Source organism: Falco rusticolus, chromosome 3 (assembly GCF_015220075.1).
Source record: "Falco rusticolus isolate bFalRus1 chromosome 3, bFalRus1.pri, whole genome shotgun sequence".
Lineage (NCBI taxonomy): Eukaryota > Metazoa > Chordata > Aves > Falconiformes > Falconidae > Falco > Falco rusticolus.
The window spans coordinates 116961488-116984450 of NC_051189.1; the positions used below are offsets into that span (position 1 = coordinate 116961488).

General features: G+C 46.6%; 1 protein-coding gene across 1 annotated transcript in view; it reads right to left on the reverse strand.

The window, feature by feature from the left end:
• CSMD2 (CUB and Sushi multiple domains 2) overlaps window positions 1-22963 on the reverse strand; it is a 305276-nt gene that overhangs the window by 147492 nt on the left and 134821 nt on the right. The window contains exons 7-11 of the mRNA XM_037381617.1: window positions 17333-17410; window positions 10145-10232; window positions 8812-8936; window positions 6100-6221; window positions 13-116 (exon numbers count right to left, since the gene is read on the reverse strand). Of these exons, the coding sequence (XP_037237514.1) occupies window positions 13-116; window positions 6100-6221; window positions 8812-8936; window positions 10145-10232; window positions 17333-17410 (517 nt within the window). The remainder of the gene's footprint in view (window positions 1-12; window positions 117-6099; window positions 6222-8811; window positions 8937-10144; window positions 10233-17332; window positions 17411-22963) is intronic.

Below are 22963 nucleotides of genomic sequence, written 5' to 3' on the forward strand. Positions count from 1 at the left end.
CGTGCTACTTACACGTAAAGCACAGTTTTCTGGTCTCCGACTTGTCCTCCATCACCCACTGTCAGAGTGTCATATCCTCTTTCTAGTTCAAATTCTTCAAAGGTGAGTTTGATAACCTGGCAAAGATGCAGCACATTAATATGAGTCAACTGCCAAGGTAGCCAGCAGATCCTCTTGTCTTGTTTATTTATCTGTTTGTCTATCGAGAAGCAATTTATAAGAGCATTAATATCTTCAGGACATCACCAAAGGTGACCGTCCTCACTTTTTATAGCACTTCTTTCCAGACAGATAGAGCTCTTACTGAAATTACCACTCAGATTTTTCTGCTTTATCTATTGATTTTCTAGATGACTTTATTGATAAAGATATGTGTGTTGGGATTGCAGCATGCTTTTTTTTCCACCAGGTACCGCTACCAATTCTTTCACAAACCCGAGACGATGGTGATGGATTTGAACGGGCACACAGGCAGCCCGTTAGAGAGTCTCTCTTTTGCTCTGTGTTGCTCAGAAGGTTCCCCCTGGTTTTCAGACGCTTCTGTCAGACCAAGAAAGACTTTACCTGAATTACCGCTGGGGTAGCTCCAGGAAACTTCTCAAGCTGCCTGCAAACACAGTCGTCATCCCACCTGCCCACAGCTGTTTCCTTCCTGTGATTTCTCTCCTGCTCTATCCAAACCTTCCACCCCCACTTGATTTACGCAGCCTCGACATATCATGTAGGAGCAGAAGTCCCACAGAAGTCGAGAGGTTTGTGTTCCAAGTCTCTTAGCTGCTTTTTAAATCCCTATTTTCAAATCACTTAAAATTACCACGTGACCTAGGGGACAAAGGTCCTTATTCCAGCCTTGGACAGGGCGAGCCCACAGAAAAGGAAGGGAACTTATTTTACCGATGTGCTTTACAACCACATATACAATCAATATACAAATAAACCAATGGGAACTTTGTTGCTTGGAACTTTTTAACTGAGTGAATCCAGGAAAGCACATAAACACTTGGATGCACCCAGACCTTTGTATGAGTGCCTGTAAACATAACACATTTCCTAACTTTGAACAGCCTAAGCTACCAGAAATTTGTTTTCACACTACTCTTTGCTATTTCACACAACACAGAGGTTATCAAGAGTAATGAATGAGAAGGACCTACGTGTGTGCCAAGGATCACGGAGACGTGATGCCACCCTGCACCTTCTGACTTGGGGCAAGGAAGCAAGGCACAGGAAAATGAAAATCCTCCCCTTGGAAATTCTTGCCTTTTGTAACAGCAGCATCTCCTGCAAACACTTCAGTAGGTGTGCAATCACAGAGCGATAAAAGTCCCAAAGTTAAACCCCAAAGCAATAATTAACTGTGCTTTATTAAAGGTGAGTGTGCCCTGCGGTCTCATCGAGGCTTGTATGGACTGTCTGGGAAGCTGACAACCTTCTTCTGTCAAGTCACCCAACTTCACCCCCTTAAGAAAACACCGATTACTCAGACATTGAATGGCTTGAACGTTCCTTAAAAAACAGTGAGTGTATATATAGCTCAGACTGAAGTGTCCTGTGCTACTGCCTTCTACATAGAAATGCAATTAATACTTTTAAAATGCACAGAAAAGCAAATGAGGTATCTCAGCCGTGACACTCGGAAAATAGGGTTTTACCAAAAAGCCCCAGGATCGTGAAACGGAGCCTGTGTGACACTTCATGGAAGTCTGGAACCATTAATTTTGTGGTAGTACCAAAATATTAACCTGTGCAGATTATTACTAAACCATGTAATGATGGAATAATGTAATTAATAAAAAGAACACGGTGCTGTAAAATGGCACACATCATTAGTTAAATCAGTCATTCAAGTAAACTGCATTCTAAGAAGTCTGACCCTAATTAAATAACTAATTACATTCTAGTATACTGAAGACTGTAACCTTGTGGCACAGGAACAGGATGCTGAAGACAATATTTGTTTATCCACTTTCCTATTTTCTTTTTGGCCTGAAAGCTGAAAATTATTTAATGATTCATTGAACAAGAGACCTACCAGCACACACAAATACACAGATGACACAAACCCTCAATTTTAAACTGCTGAAGTGACAGGAAGCAATTAGAAAAGCCAAGAAAATAGGCTGTAGTATGACACCCGATTCTTAAGGCTCTGGACTGCAAAGTGATTTGCAGCGCAGTCACGCACGTAGGAAAAACCCACAGTAATTCTCTCCGTGGAGAACAGCACCTCTTACAGTGATATTCAGATGCTTTACAAGCTCACATTACTCATCCCCCCTTCTCCCCAGGTCCCAAGCATCTATCTTCGTTCGGGATGAATCATCCCCTGGAGGGGCCCATCTCTCTCCACCGACCATACAAGACGCTTGGACGGAGCTTTATTTGGCTCGCCAGGCTCCAGGTGAGAATAACCCCAGGAGAAGTGTCAACCAGTAGCATCCATTATGTCAAGAAGGTTCAGAAATAGTTTTGATGCAAATTCGCCAATTATCATATGCATTTCTGGGCTCCCAAGCGATTTGTTTTTCCACCGTGGTTGAAACAGATTCCCACGGTACTGGGGACCAGCGAGAAGCCTCTATATGCCGAATCCCGCAAACAGGTTTGATGCCCCGCTCCGTATAGGAAATCATTCCAAGCTGTCAACTGAAAAGCACTATGCCTTTAATACTGTTTATGTAGGTTTCTGAGCAAACTTCGAGGGGATTATGTAGCTCAGTGAATCTGGCTCGCAGTCCTTTTCCAAATATAGAACAGATGACTTGCAAATGAGTTCTAAATTCAGCTCGGTGGTTTTCCCATCGCTCATATTAAAAGCTTCATATAACAGGACCTGATCCAAAGACCACTCAAGTCAATAAAAAGATTACCACCGACTTCAGCAGGCTTCAGCTCAGGCCCATAATGCTTTTTATCTTCAAAGTATTTTACAGGCATTTTAATTAATTCATCTCCAATCCTTCCTTCACCCATGCTGGGGAATGTGCGATGATGAGATCATCCCCTTTGCTCACAAAGGCGACGCGAGTCAGAGCGATGAATTCTCCAGTTTAGCACCCCGTTTCTAACTGGGGCCATGCTTTAAGCCAGCGAGAGGTTCACGTGTACTTCCCAGAGGCTGCACGACACGACTGGTGAGACAGGAATACCAGTGACCCACCTGGCACCAGAACGCACATCCCAGCAGCTCCCAGTGCTATACTGGGTCATGCACAGGTGAGCTGCTGCGGTAGCACACACAGCCAGCCTCGGGAGAGGTCTGCCGGGCGAAAGAACCCCCCCAAGGCAGCGAATTTACTGGCCATCTTGTATCTTCACTGCTCAGATATGACCTGGTCTGCACAACTCTGCTTTCCGGAGCCTTAATGAATTGATTTAAGAGCAGAAGACGCAAAGGGCAATGGGCTGGTTTCCAAGCTTCCCGAGGAGTGCCCGAAGGGGCTGCAGGGACCGCGTGGAGCCCCCGCCGGAGGAAGGGCATCAGGCTGCAGCTCCCGACAGCCGCTCAGACGAAGAGAAGCAAGCGAAGCGCCGCGCGGGGAACCGGCAGGCACGGCAGCGGCTTTCCCAAACCATTCCCGCGTTCCCCCTCAGCCCTCCCTGCTCCCAAGAGATGGGGAGTTTCTCCCTACTGCAACCTACACGTCCAGGATGAAACACCCCGAACCCAGAAACCCTTTCTAAACCGATATTGCTAATTAAGTACTACCGCTTCAAAGAAAACGAAGATGGCAGTCTCTTTACACAGCTAATACAAGCTGCTGATCTGGCCAATCCATCCGTGTTCCACTTGTGCTCTTCACCCTGCACCTCTTCACAGTCTACGGTGTCGTGACCCGTGGAGCGCAAACCACCTTTTTCTTGTCCTATTGAATCGGTAAGTATTGAAATTAATGGGTTTCACCAATTTCAATCTCCTGGATGATTTGATGCAAGCTGAGGATCAGGACTTGCAGATCCTGTTTTCTAATCGAGAATTCATTATCACTCAGGTTTAAAAGCTGAGGAAGAACCTAAGCAGCGGGAGAGGAGAACCCTTCCGTAAGTCAAAGTTCACAAAGACTATGGTTTCGAAAAGTGGAGACTGCCTGCCCAGGAGGCTGACAACAGGAGAAGCTTGTTCTATCACACCGCTGAAGAAGAAGCAGAACAAGTTTGTGCACGAGGCAGGCAGAAAAGCAGATCATCAGAGCTGAAGATCAGACTCAAAATACTCAACACGAAAGCAGGGTGACAAAGGGTCAATAAAACAGTGGACACAGTGACTCTTGGCAATCTCTTCAATCGTAATTTGTAACAGAAAACCCAACTGGAAGTGTTAACCTACACAACACCCAGGGCAGCCTACATCTAGCTCACTACAGATTCTTCCCAAACACAGAAGACTGTTTTTTACACCCAAAACCTGGGTTTTTCTGATCTTTGAAAGACAAAGATGGACAAAAGTAAGGGTAAGTCTGACAGCCACACCACAGCCCCAGAGGCTGATGGAGCCAACAGCCTGCCCATGCACAGGCGATGTGCACCCAGGGGTGTGCAGGACACAGCTGACACCTGAGCAGCAATCGCTGCTGTTAGATGTGGTCTGTTCTCCACTTGCACATTACCCTGATGAAGGAGAACGTCCTGGGTCTGATTAACCAGCAAATCACTCCAAAGAGATCAGCACCGAGGAAGTACCCTGATTCCTCACCCCGCTTTCCCAGAATCTGGGTCATTCCCGTGCTCCTGAGCAGCCCACCCAGGCATCCACGGGATGAAACGGCCGGCTGACGACGACAGCCCCTCAAACACAAACTCATCTTGAAACGGGAATGTAGGAACACTCCTCATTAAAATCATAATCCACCAGTGATCTGCACTTATTAAAGGCTTGAACGGAGGTCAAGGAGGAGAGGGAAGCAGAACTCAAGAGGCTCTTCAGCCAGCGCCAGCTGCCCTGCCACCAAGTGCTCCAGAGGGACATCCCACCGGTGGCAGCTACCACTGCGGGCGCTTCCCAGCGTTTCTGCGGACCGTAAGAATTTCCAGCAAAAGATGAGACCCTGGGATACTAACATGTTTGTGGAATGCCTACCTCGGATCAGCGGCCGCAGGCGGAGTGCCAGGACACAGGACTGCCTCGAGGCAAGGACCCAGGATAACTGACGGAGCAACGTACGAGCTCAGTGCTCGGCGCGCACCATTTGCTCACGAGCTAATGGGGATGACGTCAGTTGGAATCCAGATACTAAAAAGAATGAAACCCATTGTCTAAGAGCAGAGGAGAGTGAACAAGACCTCAAAAAGTGCATTTTGAGCTCCACAACGAAGTAATTTTTGTCCTGATGTTCCCACACGGATCTGGCGGAGAGGAACAGGCTGAACTTGCAGGGCTGGAGAAGGCGGCGAGGCACTGAACATTGCCCTCCCCGAGCCAGCGGAAAACAAAAGGACTTGATCTGACAAAGGCCCAGGCAGCGAAGCCTTGCTCTCTCCACGATCAACAATCAGACTTGAATCAGATACGCAGACCAGCGGGGACAAAAAAACCCACCACCCTCCTCTTCTTCCAAGCCTCAGCAAGCACAGAAAGGACTTGCTGGTAAATTTGCAGCACCGCATAAATAGCGGTAGGTAGAACCAATACCTCCCCTCCTCACTCACCCTCGGGGGGCTGCAACCCCCATTGGTGAGGGGCCAGCCACCAGCCAAAAGGAAGGGAAAAAAAAAAATAAATCAGCATTCCTGGCACAGCCTCCCCGGCCCGACTGCGAGCTGCCTTAATGAGATGCTTTGCTAAGCTGTTTGGCATTTCACCGCCATTCACGCCAAGATATCAAAGAGGTTTTCCATTAAAAATAATTACGTTCACTTTTAATTACATCCTTTAACAAAATGGATTTTCAGCAGAGATGGAATGTGATGTGTTGCGGTCTTTAAAGGCGGTTGGAGAAATGCAGGGAAGAAGTCTGCAGGGGGGGAGAAGGAGGTACCAACGTTAGAAACAGAAACCTGGACAGCTAAATATCAGAGCCTAGTCCTCCCTGAAGCACAGCTGTACGACAGTTCAACTAAGGCACCGAAATAATGACATGGAGACGCATCTCCGAGACCTACCTTGGCTGGATTGAGCGCAGTGATGACCCACACGCAGTAGGCATTGTTATCGTATTGTACGGGGTAGTTGGGAGAAGTTATCACGCCGCTGGGACCACGGAGGTACATGTCACACATCCTAGCTGTGGAGAGGAAAACAAGACAGATGTGGGAGGGAGGTCTCTTTCCCTTTGGGATGCACACTGCATTCGTTGTTTGAGGAGGAGAAAGAAGCAGAGATGTAGACGTTACGGAAGCGGGGGAGAATTAAACCTTGCTGCTCTGTGCTGTTTTCACTAGCCAAAAGGTTCCTTTTATTCCATGTAACAGAGAGGAAGGATTTCTCCGTGATGAGCAGATAAGTGGGGTGTTTCCAAGGGCTACCAAACAGATGGACCACCAGACCCACCAACAACCACTCATTCTCTAGTGCTCAGACTGATCGCATTTATTTTTTTACTATATTCAAGCCCTCACAGAAACACTTTGGTGTCCATACAGTGAAACCAACAGCAGAAGATGCCAGCTAAGATGCAGTTGCTTTTCAATGTCTTATTTCCTTCACTGCAGGTCAAAGAAAAATAAAAATACTGCACAGCAAGTATTTATTTGGTAAGGGCTGAGTTCATTTCAATATGACTGGGGACTCCAACCCAGGATGGCAGCTCAATTTTGCATCTTAAACACATCTTGGGTAAAGTAGAAACTAAGAAATGCTTAAGCAGGGCAATCTCAGCCTGTGGTATTCCTTGGATGTAGGATCTACCCAGAACATGTGAAGAACAGCATCCTTGGTCATGGAACTGCCTCTGCTGTGGTGGTGGATCCTCAAAATTAATATATCCCCAATCTCAAAGGAACCTTATTTGCACACGTGGCATCTGCAAAGCGGTTCCCCGCCCCCCCCCCAAATAGCAGTAGGGTGTGGAAAACGGTCTCCTGGCCAAACTGTCTGACTGCAGAGGTGGTCACACAGGAACGCTGAGAAGCTGCTCAGGAAAGAGCAGAGCGCATCTATCCATGCCCCATCCCTCCTGTGTGACCCCATCCTGGAGTCATTGCACCCTACCTTACAGAAATAAGGTAAATCCTCTTACTCCCACCGTTATTCCCATTTTACAAGCGGGCAACAGGAGCGCAAAGGGATTCGGAGAGCCTGCCCGTCATCCAGAGGGAACCCACTGCAGATGGGGAAGCTGAAGAACAGTTTCCCAACAGCAGGGAGAGGTTTGAGCACTGGGGATTAGAAATTACACAGACCAGGGGGTTAGAAGCTGGCTCAGCAGGGACCCCGATTTCTGTTATTTGACCCAATAACAAAAAGAACAAACAGGGAGGGAAAAAAAAAAAAATAAAAGCAGTATAAAGATGGAATAAGAAACAGATGGAAAACTTTTTAAAAAGAAAACAACCGCAAAAGTTAGCAGTTAAAAAAAAAAATTAAGTTGATTCATAGAATCAGAATAATGCAGGCAAATCCTTTCTTATCTCCTGCAAGAGGACACCATAAATTTCCTTTATAGTGTCACATATTTATGCCAAATATCCTCTTACAGTGATTCAATTTATTCTAGGCTTGTTTCAAGAATTAGATGGGATTCCAAAGCCTTGAAAAACTCCGTAGATGAAATTAAAGAAAAAAGAACTGAAAAAATACTAATTTATGACTTTAAGAGCTTTAGAGGGATTTAATTAAAAATATTACAAGTTGTTCATTATTAGCATTACAAGTATCACAATTATGCATGCGACTTCTTAGAGAGAGACGGAATGAAAACAAAATGGCCAAGGGCGAAATGGGCATTAGTGTTTTCCCCGCTGAAAAACAACTTCATTCACTGATGGCTCATGGCTGGGCCACGGGATAATCAGGATAATGCTGGCAGGGAACCACAGTCCAAGTAATCCTATATTGCTGCCTACTAGCAGCAGGTTCCACGTAGAAGTATCTCCCTCCATCTTAGCTTTTCCAGATTTTGTTTCAGGCTTTCACCTTTCCTCCCCTCTCCTCCTCATCCCATTAAAAGGAATCCCTGCAATAAAGAGACCAGAAGGGAGCAAAAAGCGTTGCTCAGAGGTGAGGACACAGTACACGGGTATGAAGGACACCGATGTCACCCGTGTGGTGCAGAGCTAATAGCTGATGGGGCTCCGTAGTTAATGGAAACAGCTTTACTAGTACTGCTATGCACAGGAACAGGTGTTTTTCTTCAAACCCAAATCTCCAGAATCCAAAAAAAAATATTGCATGAGAACCAAGCAAAGGTTTCTTTCTCAGGCTTGTGTAGAAAAGACTGGAAATTTAAACTCGTATGACACTCTCGTGCTCGGCCAGAAAACAAGAAGGATCATTGGAAAACTATTAATAAAGATCCCATGGACTGCTGAGCAGGGAGCTGACGAGCCCACAGCGCCACTGCCAAGGGCACATGTGCACCCAGCGCGGTGCTGAGCACACGGCGGGACAGGGCTGCACCTTCCCAGCAGGCTGCAAGCATCCAGGGGGGCTCTCCCCTCGAGGCGGGGGGCGGGGGGGGGGCTCTCCCTGCCGTGCCCCTTGCCCGAGGAGGGGTTTGAACACAGATCTGTACAGCCAGGCAGCAGGCGGTGGGTCCAGACCCCCTGAGCGGTGACAAACGAGGACAGAGTGGGTGATGCACGACGGGGACATTAAGGAGATGGATGCTGTTGTTAGTCCTAATAACTCAGGAAAAAATTTTTTGGTCTTCTCACCTCTGCACACCGGCCTGTGGTCACTCCATGCCACAATTATGTCGCTCACTCTCTTACAGGTGATGCTTTTGGACCCTTGTAAATCATAGCCCTCGTTGCAGGTGAACTGGATGCTGGAGCCTAACCTAGCAGGCAGAACAGAGGGGGACGTTAGCAACCGAGACCACGCTGCAGCAACAGGTTCGTCACTTGCTCGTTACTACCCCAGCGATTCTCCAAACTGGGAGCAGAGGGAGTTCCCCAGCCCTGCAGGCAACAGCCGAAGCGGGTGGGGGGCAGAGGCTGCCCCACGCGCTCGCTTGCCTCGGGGGTGACAGTGCACGGACAGAGCTGAACCTTCCCATGCAACTTCAGCGGGAATTTTATTCCATGTGGGAGCACAGGCTCAGCCCCCAGAGATGACATGCTCAGCATTCTCATAAAGAAAAAAAAAATATAAATTCTTTATCTACTACTAAATTTATTTTTTTTTTCTTTATTCTAACACTTTGGCTTCAGCTCCTCTGCTGATTTAAGCCAATGCTGCCTTCTCCACTGAAGCAACACCGTGCCAGTTTACAGCAAGCAGCTCAGGATTTATCCCATGGCATTTAGGGACTATTGGGAATTCCCTTTCCTCCACCCTCAACCCTCCGATCCGTTTTCTGGATTTCAGGAAAATTTGATAGACTCAGGCTAAGCTGCAAGACACTTTTTGTGAACAAAACGGCTATCAACAGTGAAATAAGATTAAATATCGATTCCCCATTGCTAACAGCAGGCTGATTCATTCCTGCACACTGTAAACGCTAGCAACCAGAAGGGAACAGCAGCATTGTTTTAAACTTTATAAGAAAACAATTATCTAGCACCACATATACTTATTGACAAGGAACTGTGCCAGCGCTTTGGGAAGTCACCTCAAATCCACCAGGGGCAGGGCCATGCTGTGACTGAAGCTAATTTGAAAAGTGATTTTTTTATATTTTTTTAAATATATTTTTTTTGGTGCTGTTTAAGGCAGTTCTTTCTGCACTTAACTGGAGCGGGGAATGACAACAAACATGGATTATACAAGCCTGGCTAAATGCCCGTGTTGTGATAAGAGAAATGCTCTGAAAGAGAGATCATTGCAGAGCCTCATCTGGGACACGGTCTCCCAAACACACATGGGCACGTTTACACACACTTGTTCTTTTACAATCACTAGTCTCGGCAAGCTTTTCTGAGAGAACACATTTAGAGGTGTGCAGATGGTCTCTAAAAACAGACTCCAGAATGCCAAGGAGCACACACAATGGTTATCGAGGGTAGCTTTGCGGCATGCAGAAACACACACATAAAAGGTTCTTACCTAAAATCGTTGCCTATTCTTTTGCCTCTCTCTGGAATCCCAGGGTCTGGACACATATTATGTCCCTGGGACACACCAACCTGAGTTACTACAAAGCAAAAACAGCACATACAGAGACAGAATAGCAAAAGAAACATTCTTTCATCAACTGTCTTGGTGGATGTGGAGAGAAAAATGGCAATCGGTAGCTCGAAAACCTGAACATATTCCATTTTGTTTAGGAAAAAAAAACAACCCCAAAACCAAAAACACCCCCACCAAAACGAAAACAGCTTGGGAAACAAATGTAATTGGAATCATTTCAGCTCGGTTTATACACCAAAGTGTTTTCTAGGAAATGCCAGCTAGGGACACAGTTTTCCCTCCGTTCCACTACAGAAGTACCTCTGAAAAGAGTTTTTTTTTGTTCTGCAAAATGACACCGACTAAGCCAGCCCATTTCCACAGCCTGTGATTAAAACTGGCCACCTGTGACACCACAAGGTGACAGCCTACCGCCCCCCCAAACCCACCTGAGTGGTGCCAGGGAAAGAAAACAACTCAATGAAGAGGCAGGTGTATGATACCAGGGGAAAAACCAAGCACAGAACAAAAGGGAGAAAGGAGAGGGAAATGCAAGTCTAGCATTATAAAGCAAGTAATTTAGTTTGGATATGAAAAATTTTATGGAGCAACCTTAATGTAACTGCCAACAAACATGAAATCTATGAAGTGGTGATCAGCACTGAATAAACACCTTCAAACTTCGTTCCCTACCTCCCCATCTCCACCTTCCCTCTCCAGCCCGTCAAACGGCACAAACAAGCAGTCAGGCACTGACCTGGGGGGGGTACAACCTGGGGGGCGGGGGAGGGGGCTCCTGACAAGGACGAGATGAGCTCTGGCAACACACCGATTCCAATTTTGCATTCCAGCAACTCCCAAAACCCACAATGATGGGGGGCAGAGGGATGATTTCGTCACGGAGCTGCCTCAGTTTTATGTGACTTGGTTTTCTTGAATCGCTAAGGGAAGGACCCAAGGAAAAGGCGACATTTCTTGGCAAGGATGCTGAAGCAGCGAAGCGATGAGTCTGAACCCAGCGCGCGTCCGTTCTACCTCTACCTCTCGCTCGGTTCAAGGAAAAAGCTCTGCTGTATTTCAGCAGACGCTACGTTAGCACAGCGCCCCGAAGACCGCCGCCAAATGGATGATGGTGCGGTGACCAAAGCATGTTTCTCACGAGAGACAGCGCGAGGTGTGCACGGCACGGAGCAGTGAGAGCGATGGAGCCGTGTGCGTGTCAATATTGACATGGGAGGATAAACACGTGGAGTAGCTACACAAACACAGACTGCGCAGCGTGAACACACAGGAAGGCAAGACCATCAAATATGGAAATTATTAATTGGGTAATTAGACCTTGCGGAGTGAGGCACTACAGGTGGAAGGCGGAACGCTGTTCCTAAAAGGATGGAGGGAGCTCTCTGCTGGGACGGGGCGCTCACCCCAGCACCCGCACCAGCTGCCTACGCTGGAAATGTGACAGCTTCTGACATCGGCTGCAGGCACAACGTCTCACCTTGTGCCCTTCCATTCGGCGAGGGCCTTTGTGCCTCCCGGTCTCCCGCCCCCCGCTTCCCACCCCACCCCAGGGTGCTGGAGCCCAGCACCCGCAGGATGGCTCGGGGCCGGCCCTGCCGCTGCTCGGGGTCTCGGAGTGCCGCTTCGGTGCTCCACGCTCTCCTCCATGTGTTTGAGGGCACAAGAGCAACAGACACAGGGCTCGCAGGGAACCAGGCTCCTGGGAGACTGATTTCCCTCTTCTGCATATTCATAACCTTGCGTTAAGCTCAGTCACCAGGACAGAGACACCGGCAAGTGACAGCAGCATGAAAGCGGCACACACTACCTTTTGATAGCTGCGTTTTGTAGCTACAAAGCTTTGCTGCCAGCCGTCACGGGTTCTGATGCTGAACGTACACCAGAGCCAGACGGCAGGGAGCCCCTGCCCAGAGCGGGGATTCAGCTCCGGGACTTCCAGCATCAGCGCCCCAATAACTGAAGCGGCCACGACAAAACCCTGCGCCAGGAGCCGGCGCCTCCAGCAGGTCTCCAAAATGCAAAAATCATTTGGTGACCCAAAGGAAATCCCCGGCTTCCCAGGGCCCCTCTGCTAGTGCTTGAAATCACACGCTGAGTCTGAGAAACGCAAGGTCAGCTGCACAAAGGACACCGGTGACACCGTCGTCCCTAGGGCTTCTCAGATCACTACCTACCCACGCAAACACGGTGACCACGCATACAGATGTCTCCAAAGTAAAATTAACGCTTAGAATAGAGCGTACAAACTAGGGCTGGACGTCACCAGCCCGTATGGTACTGAAGGAAAAGCGCTAAGATTTCTCATCTCGCTTCTACACCTTCCCCAGAGCAAAAGCACACTAAAGGAGCGATGCCCACCACGTCCGCGTGCGCAAACCCAGCTTCTAGAGACATCTCTCCATCCAAAGACCTGCACGCTCTTCCCTGCAGAGCGGATTACCAGATTGCCTTTCCACAGCCCAATTTTTCTCCCGTGGTCAAAGGACTATCCAGACATCTTTTATGCCTGGGTTACTTCCCTCTGCCCTGTATCACATCCATCAATTACGTCCCGTAGCAGCTGGCAGTGAACCTGGAAGCCTCCGATGCCAAGCTCTGGGAGGAAGCAAGGCTACAGAGGACCAGCAAAACCCACAGGCAGGTTGTTGGTTACCAGTAACATTTCTTCCCTTGTTAGCTAGCATTTTGTTCATCTCTGTATAACCCGTGTTGATAAACCAGAGAGCAGGTAAGATCAAACAGAGCAGGGTGGAAAGGAAACGTAACTCCGTAGCACGATAGCTGGGATATTTTACTGGTAAACGTGAAGGAGAGCAAAAGAAAAGGAGAAGATGGATTAGATGGTCACTTACAGAAACTTTTGTTCTTCTACGTTTTGTTTTAAACACACGCACAGGAATATAACCCACATAAGCCATATTTGTTATGCTGAGAACTTGCTGTCAGTACTGCGCTCATCCTCCTGCAGGTCTGACTGATCTACGTCTGGGCTGCAGCGCTCCAAAATGAATTCTTCAAGGTTACTAGAAAAACAATAGGTCTCAAACTGTGATGAACTGTTCAGTTTCTACATTATAGGCTGAAGGAGTCTCTCCCCCAAACCATGCAACTAGTTTTCCGCCCCTTCATTCTCCTCCTGATTTTTTTTTTCAGCAACTACCTTGCCATTGCGCATTCAGGAACAGACAGTGACGACCGCTTTGTTTGACACAGTAATTTACTCCATCTGTTAGAAGAACTGAGAACCTTCTTTAGTTCTCTGTATCTCACCACATTATTAAAGAAAGTTCATCGATAGGTTCCCGAGGGACAGCTTTTTATTGAATTTAGGGATGTAAAATATTAACTAGGAAATAAAGCAGCATCTAAAAAGATTTTACAAAGGCTCCACATTTCTCAGCATGAGAAATACAGTGAAAACAAGTGGGCTTTTCTACTGCCACGGGGGGTGGGGAGGGAAGGACTGTAGCAGCAATTAGTAGTTTTAAAAGGGTTAATCTTTAAGAGCACGTTAAGGCTGGCAGTTACTCCACGGAACCTTCTGGTTAATGGGTTACAAAACTCAGCCCTACGAACGGGAGAGCTACCACCCCAGCCAGTGGCTCGCTGCCCCTCCGCGTCCTTCATCCAGCATCTCCAGAACCTCAGTGGTGCCGATCCCGATGTTACCCGCTCACCCGTCTGGCCAAACGCCAGCGTGAAAAGGGTACAGACTTGGGCTGGTCACGACAACTTCCAGCTGGAAATCTTTTGCTTGGGGAATTCTGACCCCGTAATTCCACATCTTGTCGCTATCTCAGGCTAGCTCGGAAAAATAGACAAGTTCAAAAACGTTTACAGGCTTTCAGATTTTAAATACCATTTGCCAAGACTGTGTTTTGCCCTACTTAAAGCCAAGGCAGCTTCTTTCAGAGCTGGAGTGCTAGAGACCCAGGGCTGCTCCTCTGCGGCTCTGCACTCGCTCCGTGCTGCCGCGGTTCAGCCCGGACCCAGATACAACCACTCGCAGCTCAGCACCCCATGCAGAAAGCAGGCTTGCTGCAATGCTGAGGATCTAGAAGCTTCCGTACACTTGGCTGAGACCTACAACTGATCAACACCTCCAAAATTACTTGGCGTTCGTGCATTTAAAATAGGCTTTGACAAATCTGAACATACACAGAACTTGCGCTACTTCGTACAAGCGCTTCCAAGATATCCAGCAGCGCGTTTTCAGGGATGCCTCATTCAAAGGTCAGAGAAGCGGCTCTGATGTTGTTTTGTAAAAGCAAAGCACCACGCTTTTCCCACTGTGTGACTTGGAATACTCACATTTACATGCTGCGTACAGTAAAAGAAACAATCTCCTAAGCGCAATTTAAAATGTAAAACTGTTTCTTCTATCTTATCCTCAGGAGCTGTATTATTTTTCCTCCAAAAAAAATGATTAAAGCAAAACGTCCAAATCATTTTAGGGATGATGAACAGTACGAGGCACTTGATTTCCATTTCAATAAACACGTTTGTGACTGAACACAGTTAGCACCTCCCCCCCAGATTTCATATTTCTACACATTATTTTCCTGCAATAGTACCACGTGCTGTTCCGTGGATATGTGTCGCCTCTACTCCAACAGATGAAACACACGGGCTTTAATCTGGACAGTTAGGATCTGGCAGCTAACCACAGCGTCCAGCCAGCCCACCAGAAACCTCCTGGCAGACCTGCAGGGTGGTAAGGACACGGCTGCAAGCTGCTCTACACCGCCACAGATTCTTCAAGGGAGAATTTTAGGATGTGCAAAGAGCACCAGAAAAACATGGCTAGGAAGAAAGCCTTTGAAAATAAAGCATGGCACAGCTCTAGCTATTACCAAGAGACACAGAGGTTTCTAAATTTCCGATATTCGAGTCAGATGAAATAAGAGCACCACTAGCAAACTTCACAGGTCTTTAATCAGCCTGTCCCACCTGTATAATTACCTCTGATGCATACGCAGACTCAGAAGCTCATGAAAGTTTGAGAGAAGAAGGGGCATGGCTAGCCATGCAAATCAAAAAAGCAAGGGGAAAGAAGAAAAAAAAAAAAAGAAGATAACCTCTTGGGCTCCATTTTCTGAAAATGAACCATTTTCTGGAGACATCTTCTCCGGAATCAGCATTTCTGAAGTTGAAAATGTACTGTAACAGAAGTGTGACAGCAGAAGGCTGTGGGAGATAGAGCTTAATCTGGGTTTACAATCCAGACCTTGCTAAGAGCAGCGCACAGGGAAGGAGCTGAAGGCACAAGGGTTGTGGCAAGCACCATGCTGGTAAGGGAAAGGAATTTGGGCCACGGAACTATCACCATCTATATTATTACAGCTTAATAGCTTTCAGGCTAAGCTGCCTCCCTATGCTCTGTTTTGCCTTATCAAATAGGACAAGATTAGCACTACACAAGATGCTGAATTGACAGCTTTGAAGACTGAAGCCTGCTCCCCGTTGGGTGAGGATAAAGCGGGCAGAAGCAACAAGAACTTCCTACGTTTTTGCCCTCAAAAGTGGAGCTCGACTGGGACAGAGCAGGACAGCCCAGCAAGGGGAGTTCAGCCGCTGTCTCTCGCTCAGCCCCCACCTTCGCCCGAGCCCTGGGCACGGCCAGAGCTGACAGCGGTCATTAGGGAAGCAGCCTCACGTTCCCAGGAAGGAGAAATGGGAACCCTATATATTCCCAACACCGGGATACTTACAGACAGTAAACTAATGACTCCGAACCAGGCTAACGTCTTCCACTCAGCCAAGACTCCCTCCCCCACACCCCAGGCAGCAGACTTCCCACTCCAAACACATCCTTTTCTCTCCGGTGCCCACACAATCAAAGACCGTGGTACCTTCCAACAGAGCTTCACCCTTAGTTAAGTGAGCTGAAATGTTTATTACAATTAAATTCTTCTCGGCAAGAAACATCATACAACCAGAAACATGTTGCATACAGGGACTTTCTTAAAACTGAATTCATTTCCTCAAAACACGTCCTACCGTTTTCTGCTCTGAAGGTTTTGGGCAACTTATACCCTGCTATTTTGTTACCTTGTTGGGCTTTGCTTCTGAAAAATGTGAGACTTATAAGCACTCTCATGTGGGCCTAGAAGCGAGCCATTCTCATTTCAGACCGACAGTGAGCAATGCTTTACATTCAATTCATCCTTTTTTCTTAAGTGAATTTGGCATCCAAAATTCAGACGAGGGAAATGTCCAAACGGTACCTCTTTGATGGGTGTAATGGTCTATGCAACAAAATGAGCAATCGCCTCTTCTCCTCTAAAAAGGTATTTAAAAAAATGCTAGGTTCTGCTCCTGTTCGAATACATATAAAACATAAACTTGAGTTAATGCTGATCCCTCCTGTTCAATATTATTAATAAGTCCCGTTAGGAGCCTAGTGGTCCGTCCACAGTCAGGCATAAAGAACTACGGGTCCTGCTTCTGATTTGAAAAGGACCTAAAAGGCAAAGAGGAACAGACCTAACGGCTTCCCCTCCTGCAAGAGGAAAACACAGCAGTGACCAGGTGACATTCTGAGCACACCTCCAACATATCAACCCCTAGACACGCTGAAAGCGAGTAACTAACAAGGAGACCATAAAATTCAGTATTACAAGCTCTTGCACAGCAGCAGTATCATTTTTCTTCAGGGACAATTAAATAAAATGCAAAGAGAAAAAGAGAGAGGCTGCCATTGCCTCTGCAGATTTTCTGCTAGGTCTTTTTCGGTGGGGTTGCTTATCCCTAACTCCTAATTTTACAGCAGTAGCATCAATGCAGTTTTCAAAACTGTTTACAGTTTGACACTTTCCACGCTAAAACCCAACAGAAATCATGAACCCCAGTCCATCATCGAGCAGAAAGCATACAGTATATATTAAATGCACACACACCGATCCCCTCCATTCCCACTTCAACAAGTTAGTATATGCTTGTGAATAGAGCACTGGAAGTGATGCAGTAATGCAGAGGGAGGAGAGGGAAAAGCATTAAAACTTTTAAGAGTGACGAAGTTTTAGAGATTACTGGAAAGTCAAATGAAATGTTCAAGGAGACCATTATACAAAAGACAGCGTAAGGAGCAGCCAAAAAACTTACACACTGATGTCTTCTGGTTATTGTCCTTGCTGGGCATTAGCTTCACCCCTCTGGACTTCAGTTCAACTTGCTTTTTGACTACAGGGACAGATTTAAAACAAAGCAGAGACAAGGGAAAGATTTAGCTAAGCATTAGGGATTATTTAAAAAGAAAATGAAGCAACAGTTGTAAACCACCCACCCATGCTGCAGGATACCCTGTGTCTTCCCCTTACAGCCCGGACAGCTTATCCTGCCCCTCGGAGCCGTGTTAGGTCTGGGCTGGTGTCCCTGGGGATCCGAGCCAAGCCGACCCCAGCCGAACACAGCTCCTCACCCCTCCGTAACCACGGCATTTTGCTTAACAGGATAAAAAACGGGAAACAGGCAAAAGGGAAGCTCTGGGGGAAAAGGGCAGCTTGGTTTCACCCGGTTTGACTGCAGCAGTTCTTCAATGAACGCGTTATGGAGCGAAGCCATTCTCCGCTTCTGCGGGAATACCACGCCCCACGCGAACACCCCATAACCTACCAACCGTAATCACGATCTGCCTAACGGTAGGCTCAAAACGGCAGTAAAATCCCAGGGAAAAGGGCCACAGTAAAACCACGTTACTGGCAAAGAGAAGCGTGAGCGCACAGACCCACTACTCATAGCCACAGGCACAAGTAGAGATGCTGCACAGTGGCTACCAGAGCTCCCGGTGTGACCATTCACCTCCCCACTCTGCTCCTCACCCAGAAAATGAGAAACCACGAGGGTTGCAACAAGATCCCCATCCATCCATCCATCCATCCATCCATCCATCCATCCCCAAGAGAGCCCCGTCCTTCTCGATATGAAAATCCCCCGCGTAACTGAGCAGCTCCTTGTTTTTAATATCTGGACTTGGCTGCCGCCGAGGCGCTCACTACACCAGAGGGTTCTGCACAAACCCCACACTGGCAAAACCATCTGGATACCGGGAGCGAGAGAGAGAGGCAACGGCTCCCTGCAGCACAGACACAGCTATTTTTGCCTAACACACAGCAGAATTTTTTTACTGGCGTTATTTGAAGTTAACGTGGTTAAAGAACAACTTCACAGCAGAAAGCACGATGCCCAAATCACTTTATGGGATCCCTTCTCCAACGAGCCAGTCCTTATCTACGGAGAAATGTTCTTTTCTTTTTCTTTATCTTGTCATACTTTCATCCCTAAATTAGCACATTTTTAAGACAACGTTGTCAAGAAAAATTACCGATACAACTAACAAGCTTTTTTTAATCATGCTTTTTGGTTTTTTGCTTAAAAAAAAAATAAAAATCTGTTTATAACATCTGTCTGCAGGAGCTTCAGACAGGGAGATGTCAAGTATTATTCCTTGAAGCTTACCTAAGGCAGTGCTTTTCTGAGCTCGACGCTAGCTTGGAGCTTTTTGTTGATCATTTGGCTACAGCTTTTTGCTTTCTCCTTAAATAAAGCAGCTCTAACTTCAAACTGAGGTCCACATTAGCTTAAAAAACCTCGATGAAAAAAAGCTCGTGTTGTTCACATCTTTCTTACCAGTACTGTGTCTTTAATCTGTTGGGGTGTGTGTGTGTGTGCTTCTTTTTTTTATTTTTTTTTATTTTTTTAAAGAAGGGAAAAATAATTAGCAGTATGCCACTTTCAAAGCAAATTATCACACACTTGTTTCTTTTTTACTGTAAATCCACAAGGAGAAATGCAGCAGGTTTCCCAATGCCCCTGACAGCCACGTATTTCTCCAGGTCACGGACTGATGACGCCGGGAGATATGGAGCCCGACATCGAGCCTCTCAACAACTGCACCGTCAAGGGACCAACAGAAGACCCACAGGGCCACCAAATCTAATGTTGGGGGGGAAATTTTGAAACCTCTTTCTGTCTCGACGGGAACAGCGACAGCTTTAAAACACGAACGCGCTCTGCAGCCTTTTGGCTGTGTGACAGAGGGGGTCACATCTACCACGCCACCGGGATAAAGCGCCGAGCAGGTCCCCTTCTGCTCATCCTCCGTAACGCCGCCGTTCCCGATTCTCTGGCACTTTCCAAGCAAGTACAGGGATAACCTCGTGGTCACAGCCGATGTTCCCTCCCAGTCAATAAAATACAATCAAGCCCAAGCATCCAGGGCTAAATCTGAGCGACTGCAGGATGCACAATGGCTCGTGACTTTGCAGTAGCTAATTCATTGCTCTGTAAAGTGCTCTGGGGCACCATCAGTGAGAGAGCAGCTTTATAAAAATAATTTCCATTTTTATATTCTCTGCATCTTCCCGTTGCAAGTTACTTGATACAATTACCAGTGAATGTTTCTCCTAGCCACCCACAGAAAAGCACAGGACCATCAAGTTCTGTGTGATAAAGGAAGCCTGGAGCCTTAAAAGATGAGCAAAGCTTTCCAGTCCCTGGCGCATGCTCTGTGCACGTGGTATCGATGCCGACACCGTGCACGGGATAACGCGTCCCTGGGAGGGTCAGCACTTATCAGGGTGCGCCAGCTGCCCAACTGCACCACAGGGCTGCTGAACATCCCAAAATCAGCATGGGGAGCTCAGAGCTGCAACACACCTCAGCCTGGCCAAACACGGCCAATTTTTAAAGGACGCACCCGATAACAAAGGTTCACCCATATTCATTCCTGCTTTCACCACCCAGCCAGCAGAACCCCACTCCAAATTTGTGACTAATGGAAAGCCTAGCTCCAAAAAACCCAACAGCAATCAAAACAAGCAGCAGAAACCAAACCTTCGTTACTAAGGACCAGGCCTAAAATGCGGAGATGAAGATGCAATACCCATGAAGTATTTACTCCCCTAATTGCATCGTGTCTATTTCAATGATAATTGATAAAGAGATATCACTACATACTCTCCTTTTAATCCTTCATTTTGTTTGCGACATGGAAACGTAATGATGGAAGTCAAGCTGTACAAATTACCCTAGATGAGAACAAGTCAGAATACAGTATCATTTCCTTTTTATAAAAAAAAAAATTAGTAAGAACAATTCTCCTACTCTATGCCCTCAAAAATCTGGTATATGAAAACCTATTTTGTTTATAAATTTGAATGTGGAACAGGACTACAAAGGACTGTGTCAGGATAATTGCATGAACAGAAATTCCTCTATTTTCTGGAGGGTTTTGCTGCTCACGTGTATCTGATAGATTCTAATGGAATACTCAGTGTCCTGTCAAATTTGAAAGATGACATTACAAAGCTTTTCCAGCAAGCAGGTAGTCTGGGATGTTTCTTTGAAATCGTTTCACGTTGCTCTAAATGAGAATTTAAGGAGACATTTATTTATTTTTAATTTGGAAAACAGCATTTCAGCAAAAATCTATTCTATGAACCTCTGTTCGCCTTGCTAGGGGTTTGGTATTAAACACAGACTTGTCTGAATCTTTTTTCCTCCTGCTGGGGCGTTTTAGCATCCTCTGGGACACAACGGCAGGTTGCTTACAGGGATCCTTACTCAAGCTGCAGGTGAAGAGAAACACCCTCGACGCAACAATTTTGAAACTCATCATTTATGCCCTCCATCAGCTGGCCGAAGCAGCAGTTCTTTAGGAATCAAGAGCCTGCAACAAGGACCGGGATTTTCCTGGCTCTGCCTCTCCCTGAGCATCGCCCAGGAGACTCAACAGGTTGCACAGCACATGCTGTAACCCCTTTGTAAGACGTGATCCAACAGGAAGACTGGCAGATCCGTTAAAAATTAGGCGTGCGTATTTCTAGATATATACACGTCCTTAAAAGCCGTTTCTGTGGCGCAGCGCGTGCAACAGGCAGCTCCTCGGACCGTCAGGGAAGGGAGAGGTCTGCGGGTTCCCCGTGCTGCGCCACGGGCTGACACCCACCCGCGACCCGCTCTCCGCCTGAGGATGGAAGATGGAAGGGGAAGGGAACGGGGTGGGGAGATCAATCAAAGATGCAATTATGTGTTGGTAACAATCAACTAAAAAGCAATTTGGGATCCAGCTTCTGTAACAAAATGTGCAGAGAGAGATGGGCTACACCATTCTGTAGACCTGTTCAGCACCATTTTAAATTCAGCAGCTTTTTCATTACCTCGTTGCTATGCTGATGAAGGGGATGACAGGGGATACCTGGCTGTGCTGTCACTTCTCCCCGCTAAGGCACGTCTACCTTATTTTCTTAAGACCTGCAGGTAGACGGCACCTTTTTGGGAAGGCAGAAGTGGCAGGAAGAAACAACAACAACAACAACAACAAACCCCAAAGGCTGATGCACCAGTTTCTCTACAGCTCCTTTCATAAGCCTAGAGGGCGTAGGGAAGCAAGTATTTGCAAGAACACAAGATTCCCCTTACATAAAAGGGAAAAAGAAAGGGGAAAATATTTTAACTCTCCCTGGAAGGCAACCAATTTACTGTATTAACAAAGAAAAGCTGTATACAGGGTGATTATATCTAACCTTGCCTTTACATTCATAAAGATATATCCAAATCAGGGTGTGGATTAGAAAGAGCTGAAATAGAAGATACAAAGGCGGCGTTCTGCTAAACTAGGTATCAACGTTAAACAAGCTGGAAGGGAAATGATTTTCTTATAGATTATCAGCAACGCCTAGTACTGTCTCAGAGGACACAGAATGTTAATCAATGATGTATACAGATGTCTTTGGAAAACAGACGACAACTTCGATTCACCCTAACCCTCTCTTCTTCCTCTTGGACAACCCCAGGGTCTGCTTCATCTCTACTGCTGAAAAACACATTTTAGTTGCTCTGTTTTATATGGCGTTACATATCCTACTTTGTATGCGTTTCTCTCCATTAAAATACTTCTGTCCAAGCATGGTTACGTTCTTATGAAAAGGGTTAAGAGGTTTTTGCAGTTGCACTGGCACCTTGAACGTTGTACAGACACAGATTCCACTGACTGCCAATACCCTGCCTTTATACCGGGGGTGGGGGTGGGTTCGCTTTGTTTCTGTTTTAAGTATTGAAACCTTCCCCAACAGATAGAAGGGACCTGACAAACTCCATAAAACCCAGCAAGTGCGTGAACAACGAGCGCCAGATTCCCTCTGCCAGCTCGACAGAGGTCCAGCTTCAATGCCATTTCAAGAGCACATTTTTAAGTTGATCTTTGAAACACTCAAAACACAAAAGCACAGTTCATTATATCGAACAAAACAGCTTCCAAAGAGTGTGCTAGATTAGAACCCCCTGACATTTATCTAATCAGAGGAAATTATAACATTAATCTGTACTTTTCTATTTAAGAAAAAAGGATGATTCAGACAGGTGTTTTAATAGAAAGCAGCAATCATGACAGCAAAGGAAAATGTCGTATCAAAAAGCCATCAGCTGCGTGCAGTCATTTGTGTTACCCCGGAAAAACAAAGGGGGCTTTTTTCTTATAATTTGAAGTCATTTATATGTTAAAGGAAAGCAAGGGAAGTTAAGTTACAATGGTGATTCACGGAGCCCACATGGAGGCCAGGAGAGCACAGCTCGGGCTAAAGGAACAGGGAACAAACGAACGGGGCGAGTTTGTAGATCTATCCAAGGAAACTCAGCTCCCTCTCTCTTCGTTCCTGTTAGTCCAGGGCTACGGCACCCTCCTCACCACAGCCATCCTCCTTGCTTTTGAGGGGAGCTCTGCAGCACGCCGACACA